The sequence below is a fragment of the Nerophis ophidion genome, linkage group LG16, assembly GCF_033978795.1.
Source record: "Nerophis ophidion isolate RoL-2023_Sa linkage group LG16, RoL_Noph_v1.0, whole genome shotgun sequence".
Taxonomy (NCBI): domain Eukaryota; kingdom Metazoa; phylum Chordata; class Actinopteri; order Syngnathiformes; family Syngnathidae; genus Nerophis; species Nerophis ophidion.
In genome coordinates, this window is record NC_084626.1 from 16,870,512 (window position 1) to 16,883,444 (window position 12,933).

Consider the following 12,933-nt stretch of genomic DNA (forward strand, 5'->3'; position numbering starts at 1 on the left):
GCTAGCAGATAAAAATCAGCCACAGTCTGCAGTGTTGTAGCAACTTCTAAATCACTAATCCTCGCCTCCATGGCGACAAATAAAGTAAGTTTCTTACAAGTATCATCCCTGTAGGACGAGGAATAGCTAAACATGTTTCACTACACACCGTAGCTCACCGGCATCAAAATGTAAACAATGGCCAATGGCAGATCTACACCTGACATCCACTGTAATGATACCAAGTACAGTAGCGTATCTAGTCAATAATACTATGATTACATCTATCTTTTGGCATCACATAATCTTCTTTCGTTTTTTAGAATGCATATTACGATTTCTAAACTCAGGAAATATGTCCCAGAACACATGAAGACTTTGAAAATGATCAATGTATGATCCTGTAATGACTTGGTATCGGACTGATACCCAAATTTGTGGTATCATACAAAAGTAATCCAAACAAGAAGAATAAGTGATTATTACATTTTAACATAAGTGTAGATAGAACATGTTAAAAGAAAATGTAAGCAGATATTAACAGTAAATGAACAAGTACATGAATAATTAATTTTCTACCACTGGTCCTTAGTAATGTTGACAAAATAATAGAATGATAAATGACACAACATGTTACTGCATATGTCAGCAGACTAATTGGAAGTCTTTTTTTCCTTACTTACTACTAAAAGACAAGTTGTCTTGTATGTCCACTATTTTATTTAAGGAAAAACTTGCAATAAGAAACATGTTTAATGTACCCGAAGATCTTTTGCTAAAATAAAGCCAATAATGCAATTTTTTGTGGTCCCCTTTATTTAGAAAAATATGCAAAAGTACCGAAAAATATCCAAATAATTTTGGTACCAAAATAGTATCGGGACAACACTACTGCTAACCAATGAGGAGACATTCTAATGTTTATCCGAAAAACATGATTACATTCCTGGAACCTGCATTACAGTGATTTTTGGAATTTATTGTATTTATTATTTCAATACAATGGAACTGCTACATCTCCCTGATATATTCTCCCTCTTTTAGACAGCAGCTCCAAGAGGAAGTGATCTTTTCCGTGGATCCCAGTGGATCTACACCGGCGCTCACCTCCTCCTAAATAATTCACTAGGATTGATTCTACTTGCAGACTGAGCAGGTCCTAAAAGAAGAGATTATTGTCCTCTCACTTCAGGTAAGAACGAGGTCATTTGCACGAATGGCAGCCACTCCTAACCCCGTCCTAGGCTGAACTGGATGGATAAGGTGATAACCAAGAGCATTATGATAACAAATATAACTAATCAGAATAATCTGTCTCTATAGTTACAGAAAGAAACACCACCAAAGGTTTCCTAATTGTCTTTTGTCTGCTCTGTCGTCCACACCTTAGACATTCTCTGTTTACGTTTTACACTTAAAGTGTTTGTCCATCTCAAACATTCATATATATTTCTACACAATAACCCCTGCACGTTAAAAGCATTCTTGAGATATTCTGAGCGATCTATAGCGCTAATTTTAATTGGTAAATCAATCAATCAATGTTTATTTATATAGCCCCAAATCACAAATGTCTCAAAGGACTGCACAAATCATCACGACTACAACATCCTCGGAAGAACCCACAAAAGGGCAAGGAAAACTCACACCCAGTGGGCAGGGATAATTCACATCCAGTGGGACGCCAGTGACAATGCTGACTATGAGAAACCTTGGAGAGGACCTCAGATGTGGGCAACCCCCCCCCCTCTAGGGGACCGAAAGCAATGGATGTCAAGCGGGTCTAACATGATACTGTGAAAGTTCAATCCATAGTGGCTCCAAGACAGCAGCGAGAGTCCCGTCCACAGGAAACCATCTCAAGCGGATCAGCAGCGTAGAGATGTCCCCAACCGATACAGGCGAGCGGTCCATCCTGGGTCCCGACGAGCGGTCCATCCTGGGTCTCGACTCTGGACAGCCAGTACTTCATCCATGGTCATCGGACCGGACCCCCTCCACAAGGGAGGGGGGGACATAGGAGAAAGAAAAGAAGCGGCAGATCAACTGGTCTAAAAAGGAGGTCTATTTAAAGGCTAGAGTATACAGATGAGTTTTAAGGTGAGACTTAAATGCTTCTACTGAGGTAGCATCTCGAACTGTTACCGGGAGGGCATTCCAGAGTACTGGAGCCCGAACGGAAAACGCTCTATAGCCCGCAGACTTTTTTTGAGCTCTAGGAATCACTAATAAGCCGGAGTCTTTTGAACGCAGATTTCTTGCCGGTACATACGGTACAATACAATCGGCAAGATAGGCTGGAGCTAGACCGTGTAGTATTTTATACGTAAGTAGTAAAACCTTAAAGTCACATCTTAAGTGCACAGGAAGCCAGTGCAGGTGAGCCAGTACAGGCGTAATATGATCAAACTTTCTTGTTCTTGTCAAAAGTCTAGCAGCCGCATTTTGTACCAACTGTAATCTTTTAATGCTAGACATGGGGAGACCCGAAAATAATACGTTACAGTAATCGAAACGAGACGTAACAAACGCATGGATAATGATCTCGGCGTCTTTAGTGGACAAAATGGAGCGAATTTTAGCGATATTACGCATCAACATCTCTAACATGCGAATGCTGCCTCTTTGCTAGGTCAGCATTGCAAATGAAAATATGTTCCTAATTGTCTTATCCTGGATAAATACAGATCAAATAAATATATTAATGCATGTGAAGCACACCTGGGAAGTTAAGTAAATTATATTTATATAGCGCTTTTCTCTAGTGACTCAAAGCGCTTTACATAGTGAAACCCATTATATAAGTTACATTTAAACCAGTGTGGATGGCACTGGGAGCAGGTGAGTGAAGTGTCTTGCCCAAGGACACAACGGCAGTGAATCAGATAGAGGAAGCGAGGATGGAACCTGGAACCCTCAAGTTGCTGGCACGGCCGCTCTACCAAACGAGCTAAATGTTTATAAAGTACATTACTCAGAGGACATTGCGCCGTAGACAGGAACAGGAAGTAGGTCTGAGCTATGCAGAAGGCTGACAATTGTGCCGTTTAACTTTTTAACTAACTTTAAAATTGGTAAAAGTACCACTGATAGCCACACACACAATAGGTGTGGTGAAATTACCCTCTGCATTCAACCCATCGTCTTGTTACACCCCCTGGGAGGTGAGGGGAGCAGTGAGCAGCAGTAGTGGTCGCGCTGGGGAATAATTTTTGTGATTTATCCCCCAACTCCAACCCTTGATGCTGAGTGCCAAGCAAGGAGGTAATGGGTCCCATTTTTATAGTCTTTGGTATGACTCAGCCGGGGTTTGAACTCAGGACCTCCCGATCTCAGTGCGGACACTCTAACCACAAGGCCACTGAGCAGGCTTTTAAGATTTTCAGATCAAAATCAATTTTACATCATGAAAATATTTGACTCAGCTGGCCACCCTTGTCAATGCAAATATGAAATATGATGTCACACAGTCCCACATTGTCCAAATTTCATCAAACAATGTTTGTAATCATCATTTCCTTTTCTTACTTTGTACTTACGTATGCTATACTAATGGCAAAGGTGGATCAGTGCATCCCAAGTGATGTTCCACATTTTGTTTAAATACTTTTACTTTTGAGACTTAAGTACACTTAAGTACAATACAGGTACTTTCCGACTTTTACTTTCAGTAGAAGCATTAAAGTCCCATCTTAAAACTCATTTGTATACGCTAGCCTTTAAATAGACCCCCCTTTTAGACCAGTTGATCTGCCGTCTCTTGTCCGCTCTGCCCCCACTTTCCTGTGTGGAGAGGTTATTATATGACCACAGATGGCGCGCTAGCTGTTCAAAGTCGGGACCCGGGTAGACCACTCCTCTGTGCATCAGTTGGTGACGTCTCTGCGCTGCTGACTTGTCTCCACTCAAGATGATCCCCTGCTGGCCCCACTAAGGACTGGACTCTCACACTATTAACTAGATCCAATCGATGTCTATTGCACCGGTCGCCCGGGAGATGAGCGATCCTCCACATCTGCGGTCCCTTCCAAGGTTTCTCATTGAATCCCATTGGGTTGAGTTTTTTCTTGCCCTGATGTGGGATCTGAGCCGAGGATGTCGTTGTGGCTTGTGCAGCACTTTGAGACACTTGTGATTAAGGGCTTTATAAATAAACTTTGATTGATTGGTTTGATTGATAATCAAGTAATAAAAAGTCAGTACATTTTACAGTATAAGACTGGCCGTATAGCAGAATTTTCCTGCAAAAACAAGTAGTACTCTCTTTCGATTTACAAACCACTGTAAATTTTACAACCTACAGATTTTCTTTTTTTCCCCGTGTGACTATAATTTCTACCAAAGGAATTTTCTGGTCAGACACTTTCAACCTGGGATGCAACTATATGAACATTTCATATCGCGTTTATTCTCACCAACATTTTTATGGTTATCATTGTTATCACAGCATTGTTAAACTCTTTCACACTTCTAACCATGTTCCATTTAATATAATTAAATACAATAAATAAATAGCCATACAATATACTTTCTTGGAAGAAGAAACACGTTCCATAATATTAGTGTTCTGGCTACTTTAAAGCCATATTATTTTTGAGTGTTTAAATATGTCGACCTTCTTCCATTTTAATTTGAGATTTTTTTATTTAATGATAGCAAAAACGTATTGTGTGTGTCACATCTGGTTTGTGTCTCACAAATTTTCTTCCTGTTGTCATATTGCTTTGAGTATTGATTGATGGCTCTGTCTAAGACAGCATAGCCTGTAGGTTTAATGTGCATTATTGAATATTTTAGTTGCTCATACATTGATGTGGTTATACAAGTTTAGATTGGGCAATGTCGTTTTTTGTTGTTGGAGAAAGACAATTGTGAAGTGAAGTGAAGTGAATGATATTTATATAGCGCTTTTTCTCTAGTGACTCAAAGCGCTTTACATAGTGAAACCCAATATTTAAGTTACATTTAAACCAGTGTGGTTGGCATTGGGAGCAGGTGGGTAAAGTGTCTTGCCCAAGGACACAAGGGCAGTGACGATGATGGCGGAAGCGGGGATCGATCCTGCAACCCTCAAGTTGCTGGCATGGCCACTCTACCAACCGAGCTATACCGCTCACAATAATGCCTCTTGTTTTCATAATAGCATTTAAGCAACATGAGTTTATCAAAGTATTATCAATCCCGGTTTTACATACATTTTAATTTAACATGGTAAGAGTAATTGTGGAAAGTTTTACCATTGTTTATCACTATACTCTTTATCCTCACATTCATACTTTCAAGTTATACGACTATATATAAGACGGAAACAGTGTGTCACCGTTGTTAAAGGCCTACTGAAATGAGATGTTCTTATTCAAACGGGGATAGCAGGCCCATTCTATGTGTCATACTTGATCATTTCGCGATATTGCCATATTTTTGCTGAAAGGATTTAGTAGAGAACATCCACGATAAAGTTCGCAACTTTTGGTCGCTAACAGAAAAGCCCTGCCTCTACCGGAAGTCGCAGACGATGACGTCACATGTTAACGGGTCCTCACATCTTCACAGCTATTCGGACCGAGAAAACGACAATTTACCCATTAATTTGAGCGAGGATGAAATATTTGTGTTTGAGGATATTGAAAGCGACGGACTAGAAAAAAAAAAAACACAAAAAAAAACGTGATTGCATTGGGACGGATTCAGATGTTTTTAGACACATTTAGTAGGATAATTCTGGGAAATCCCTTATCTTTCTATTGTGTTGCTAGTGTTTTAGTGAGTTTAATAGTGCCTGATAGTCGGAGGTGTGTGTACACGGGTGTCTTGACGCGCAGTGTCTCAGGGAAGTTGACGGCAGCTTTATGGGCGGCACAAGCTCAGCTGATCTCCAGTAAGAAGCGATTTTTTAGAACAATTTTAAAACCCAAACCTGCTGGTTGAAATTCGGTCCGGATCCATGTTCGCTGTGATCCATAGTAAAGTTTCACCTCCGTGAATTTTAAACAAGGAATCACCGTGTGTTTGTGTGGCTAAAGGCTAAAACTTCCCAACTCCATCTTTCTACTTTGACTTCTCCAATATTAATTGAAGAAATTGCAAAGGATTCAGCAACACAGAGCTCCAAAATACTGTGTAGTTATGCGGTTAAAGCAGACGACTTTTAGCTGTGTTTGTGCGCAGCGCTCATATTTCCTAACAGCCCGTGACGTCAAGCGTATCATTACGCAACGTTTTCAAGAAGAAACTCCTGGGAAATTTAAAATTATAATTTAGTAAAATAAAAAGACCGTATTGGCATGTGTTGCAATGTTAATATTTCATCATTGACATATAAACTATCAGACTGCGTGGTGGGTAGTAGTGGGTTTCAGTAGGCCTTTAAGTAGAAATGGGGAACTAATACTAATGCACTTTAGCCATCCATCCATCAATTTTTCTACCGCTTGTGGGGGGCCTGGAGCCTTTCCCAGGCAAAAGGCAGGGCCAACACAGATAGACAGACAACATTCACACTCACATTCACACACTAGGGCCAATTTAGTGTTGCCAATCAATCTATCCCCAGGTCCATGTCTTTGGAGGTGGGAGGAAGCCGGAGTACCCGGAGGGAACCCACACAGTCACGGGGAGAACATGCAAACTCCACTTCGAAAGACCCAGAAGAATTGTGGAATTAGAACAAAATAAAAATGTCCTTTATAAAAAAAAAAATAGAAAAATGACATGCTTCATTTTGCAATGTATTTTTTTTATATAAAGCACCTTTTTCTAAACTGCTTCTCTTTGAATCATTTGAATATGAGACAGACACACAAACACACATACTCACACACACACTCACACACACACACACACACACACACACACACACACACACACACACACACACACACACACACACACACACACACACACACACACACACACACACACACAGGCAGTAAAATCAAGCATGTCTTTTGACCTTCTCACAAGCTGACGGCTCATTTGCAAAGATGTTCTCCCTCTTAGCGTCTCACTCTGCCACATTCTCCTGCTCCCTTAATCTCAGAGGATTTGCTTTTAATAAACCTTTTCATTAAGATCATGTTCGCCACGTTCCGTGCAATTAAAACTACTTAACGGGGTGACGAACCCGCACATTAGCTTATTTTTGTTGTGCAACTCAGTTTTTTATTTCACACACATGCACGCACATGCACACACACACATTACACACGCACATGCACACACACACGCACACGTACACACACCCACACACACACACAAAGAAGAAAATTCACTGAATTTTCAAATCCGCTTTTCCTTTCAAATATTACTGGCATGCGCACGTGCACACACACGCACGCACGCACACACACACACACACACACACACACACACACACACACACACACACACACACACACACACACACACACACACACACACACAGAGAGAGGTGATAGGGATTAATGGCGTGCTAAACGAGCTGACAGTGTGGACTTTGAGACATGTCTCCGTAAGCTGCTTTGGCGTGCCTAAGGAGGAGAAGCGAACACAGGATGGAGGCAAGCCGCGAGGAGGACAGGAGAGCGACGTGACACGGCAAGTGTGGGAGGGAAAGTGAGCAAAGTAACGAGCTGGAGTTCTTCTAACACTTTCCCTGAAAAACACACTGTTGATTTTGACTTAGTCTGCAACGAACACCGCCTTCGCATTTCGGCAGCCAGCAGTAGTCATGGCGGCTTCTTAGGGAGGATAAGCATGAGGATGACTGACACCAGAAGTAACATCGCTGGAAACAGACTACCGTATTTTCCACACAAGAAGGCAGACTCAAAATCCATTTTTTTTTTACTCGACAATGCGTCTTATAACCCGTTGTGCCTAATGTATGGAAAACGTTTGGTTGAGCTTATCCACCTTGGAACTATTTTTTTTGGTACAGGGTGTGATGATAAGTGTGACCAGTGGATGGCAGTCATACATAAGCGATACGTGTAGACTGCAATAGGATGGCAATCTCACACACAAGAGATACATGTAGACTGCAATATGTCTCAAGTAAACAACACCAACATTTTAAATGTTTCATTTAAAATATAAAACATTACACAACGCGCTTACAAATCTATCAACATTTTTTAGTACGACTTTGATAAGCTGTGAAGCCGCACCACTTGAAGGCTTTAACATACAACTATTATATGGTGTATGTGTATAAGGTAAGACTAGAGATGTCCGATAATGGCTTTTTTGCCGATATCCGATATTCCGATTTTGTCCAACTCCTAATTACCAACTCCGATATCAACTGATACCGATAAAAACAGTCATGGAATTAACACATTATTATGCCTAATTTTGTTTTGATGGCCCGCTGGATGCATTAAACAACGTAACAAGGTTTTCCAAAATAAATCAACTCAAGTTATGGAAAAAAATCCCAACATGGCACTGTCATATTTATTATTGAAGTCACAAAGCATTATTTAACACGCCTCAAAACAGCAGCTTGGAATTTGGGACATGCTCTCCAAGAGAGCATGAGGAGGTTAAGGTGGAGGGAGGGGGGGTAGGGAGTAGCTGGGGGTGTATAATGGTGCGTCCCGGAAGAGTTTGTGTTGCAGAAGTTTCTGGGTATATGTTCTGTTGTGCTTATGTTGTGTTACGGTGCGGATGTTCTCCCAAACTCTATCCATCCATCCGTTTTCTACCGCTTATTCCCTTCGGGATTGCAGGGGGCGCTGGAGCTTATCTCAGCTACAGTCGGGCAGAAGGCGGTGTACACCCTGGACAAGTGTTTTCCCGAAATGTGTTTCTCATTCCTGTTTGGTGTGGGTTCACAGTGTGGCGCACATTTGTAACAGTGTTAAAGTTGTTTATACGGCCACCCTCAGTGTGACCTGTATGGCTGTTGAGCAAGTATGCGTTGCATTCACTTGTATGTGTGAAAAGCCGTAGATAATATGTGTTTGGGCCGGCACTCAAAGGCAGTGCCTTTAAGGTTTATCTGCGCTCTGTACTTCTCCCTACGTCCGTGTACAACTTCGTACAGCGGCATTTTATTCATAAATTTTACTTTTTGAAACGATACCGATAATTTCCGATATTACATTTTAAAACATTTATTGGCTGATAATATCGGCAGTCCGATACTATCGGACATCTCTAGGTGAGACATATTATCTGGCGTTTTGTTTCACAATATTATGCAAAAGCAACTTTTCTTACTTTCTGGTACATACTGATCTGTATTTGGGATCTGCATAAATCATGAAAAATTACGAGCATCTGCGCAGACACTGTAATCGTTAAGCTTCTTTTTTTTTCTATCTTCTTGTTGTGGGACATTCATCCTCCGCTGTTACCATTTCTAATATAAAGTAGTGTAAAGTTCTTACTTATATCTGTCAGTAAACCCGACATGAAAGCGCTAAAACATACCAGTGTAGTGAGATTACATTATTTACCCAAGAAACTTTAGTTAATAGAGAGTTTCGGTCAGAAAGTTTGTCACGGGACACATTTCTGGTGTTGGTGTTTCTGGATGAGGAGATGCTGCTAAGTTATTGATATAAGTAAAGTCTGAATGTCATTAAAACAGTTAGCTCCATCTTTTGACACTTCTTCCACTCATGTCCTTGCACGCTACACTGCTACAACAAAGATGACGTGGAGATGACGCTGGCGAAGATGAACCACGTAAATAAGACCGCCCTCAAAATGGTGCATCCTGAAGCGACTGTTAGAAGGTGGCTTGAAGATGATCTGTTAGAAAGCGTCTTGAAGATGATCTGTTAAAAATTATCTCCATAACATTTTGACCAAATAAACACCATTATATGTTATGTACACCAGTGGTCCCCGGCCGTGGCCCGATTGGTACCGGGCCGCAGAAGAATTTTTTTATTAAAAAATTAAAAAATGTTTTTTTATTAAATCAACATAAAAAACACAATATACACTTACAAATAGTGCACCAACCAAAAAAACTCCCTTTTCATGACAAAAACGTCCCTTTTTAATGACAAAGAAGAAAAAAAAAAGAAAAAAAGAAAAAAAAAGGACCCCCCCCCCCCCCTCCCGGGCCGCGGGACAAATTATTAAGCGTTGACCGGTCCGCGGATACAAAAAGGTTGGGGACCACTGATGTAGACCACAAGGAAGTGTTTTCCATTTAGAAAAAATAATAATAATATGACTCTTTTAATGCGCCTTATAATACGGTGCGCCCTTTGGTCCGGGAAAACAGTAACCGCTAGCTTGTTGTTAGCTCCTCGTTGCTAAGCACGACCAACATGACAACAAGTCATACTCCAGCTTGTGTCTCGCAAAAAGGATCTCTTTATTATGCCTTACCTTTTGGACGGTGAAGGTTCGAATTACGTATTCGGCCAGCGGCTCCGTCTCCACCAATGTGACCTTGATGTCGCCATAAAGCTCGGTCTCGTCGGGCCAGTAGCGCACACACTTCACCTGCAGAGACGGGGTGAGAACGTGGACATGAGGAACAACAACATCAACATGACAGCCACGTTTCCACGGATACCAACAACCTGAATACAAATCACATTAAGTTTCAGACAGGTGTGTGTATCCTGAAGCTTCCCTTGGTTGTGATTTTTGTTATTGTTTCTGTACTTAGCGAGAGAAATTGTGTGACTGATTTAAATTGAACTAAAATAGTGTGAGGAAAATGTGGAATAATGGGAAAAAGTGAAATATTTTTAATCAGTTGAGGAATGTGGAAATACAAGTGGTCCTCAGTCCTTGTTTTGGCTTTTTCTGGTGACAAACAAAAACCCATGATAGTGTACAAAAAGACAAAGAAGAACTGTAATAGCATGCACGTAATATGTAGTCGCGGGTCACTACACCAAGGGGGAGAAACTGTTCTTTAAAGTTAACTTAACTTTAGCCTCTACTATGTACCCGCAAGTTTGAAGCAGGTCCTTCTGGTACCAGCGCGCCACACAAAAGGAAAGTGAAAGTAAAAAGTGAAATTAATCAATTAGACGTTGGCCTCATGCCCGATCAAACAAAAGCAAACTATAACCTGTTACCCAAGAATGTACAACAATTCTTCGCTACTAAAGAGGAGAAATATAATCTTCGAGGAAAATCTAATTTAAAACATGTGTATGCACGTACAACACTTACAACCTTTAGCATATCTGTATGTGGAATTAAATTATGGAATGGATTAAGGAAATAAGTTAAACGTTGTACTGATATGATCCAGTTTAAGAGGTTGTTTTAAATTAATATTGTTTACAAAGTACAGAGAAGAAGAATTATGAGAAACCCTTTTAACTAGAGATGTCCGATAACATCGGACAGCCAATATTATCGCCTGATAATTGCCTTAAAATGTGATATCGGAAATTATCGTAATCGTTTTCAAAAAGTAAAGTTTGACTTTTTAAAATGCAGCTGTAAGGAGTGGTACACGGACGTAGGGAGAAGTACAGAGGGCCAATAAACCTTAAAAGCACTGCCTTTGCGGGCAGGCCCACCCACATAATATATACAGCTTTTCACACACACAAGAGAATGTAATTCATACTTGGTCAACAGCCATATAGGTCACACTGAGGGAGGCCGTATAAAAAACTTCAACACTGTTACGAATATGCGCCACACTGTGAACCCACACCAAACAAGAATGACGAACACATTTCGGTAGAACATCCGCACCGTAACACAACAGAACAAAAACCCAGAAACCCTTGCAGCAATAACTCTTCTGGGACACTACAATATACACCCCCCGCTACCCCTTCATCTCAGTATGTGTATCATGACTGACTTAATTATCTATTATTACACAACTGCTGTATTTATCATTCACGGATGTCATTGTGCTATAAAAAATAAGTCAGTAAATAAATGTTCATATCTGTCAACGCTCTGAAGTGGAAAAGGGGTAGGATTAAATTTGGGGGCGGGGGGCTTTGCTCATCCTCCACATTGTTTATGCGAAACAAAAACACACACATCTTTCTCTTTTCTCTGTGTTCTTAATAATTAAAAAAAAATGCTGACAATGACAATGCAGGTAATGGGGATACTGTAGCGGCTGCTTTAAGGATAAAATTCACCATGCCTGCTTACTTGACTTTGTCATCATTATCCACTGTCACTGTTCGATTGTGCACATAGATAGAATAACATAGAATAGAATACAATAGGATAGAAAGTACTTTATTGATCCCTGGGGGTAATTCAGCACCACAGTTCGCTCACAATAGACAATAATAATAATAAATAATATACAACATATATCATATATATAATACAGTGGGGCAAAAAAGTATTTAGTCAGCCACCGATTGTGCAAGTTCTCCCACTTAAAATGATGACAGAGGTCTGTAATTTTCATCATAGGTACACTTTAACTGTGAGAGACAGAATGTGAAAAAAAAAATCCAGGAATTCACATTTTAGGAATTTTAAAGAATGTATTTGTAAATGATGGCGGAAAATAAGTATTTGGTCAACCATTCAAAGCTCTCACTGATGGAAGGAGGTTTTGGCTCAAAATCTCAAGATACATGGCCCCATTCATTTTTTCCTTAACACAGATTAATTGTCCTTTCCCCTTAGCAGAAAAAAAAGCCCCAAAACATGATGTTTCCACCCCCATGCTTCACAGTAGGTGTGGTGTTCTTGGGATGCTTACTTTCAGCACTTGTGCTCTCCTTGAGCTGCTAAATTCAGAATAATCCTCATTTTTCAGATAAATAATGTTTGGTAGCGATGTTGTCTGGTTTTTTGCTGCGTTTCATTTTTTTGACACCCTAGTTGCGAGCCATATCCAACAGGAAGGGGATTCATATTGCCCCATGTGTCACAGTTTACCTGACACAGGAAAGGTGACAAATTGGGGGCTGCACTATCCACTTGTGCCAGCAGATGGCAGTAGATTGTTGAACATCTTTAAATGTGTTTTGTGCCATATCCCACTTTGACCACAGGGTC

The 12,933-nt window shown here is 40.5% G+C and overlaps 1 protein-coding gene across 1 annotated transcript in view; it reads right to left on the reverse strand.

The window, feature by feature from the left end:
* Positions 1 to 12,933, reverse strand: part of ptprt (protein tyrosine phosphatase receptor type T) — a 489,779-nt gene that overhangs the window by 39,392 nt on the left and 437,454 nt on the right. The window contains exon 28 of the mRNA XM_061874425.1: positions 10,312 to 10,428. Within this exon, the coding sequence (XP_061730409.1) occupies positions 10,312 to 10,428 (117 nt within the window). The remainder of the gene's footprint in view (positions 1 to 10,311; positions 10,429 to 12,933) is intronic.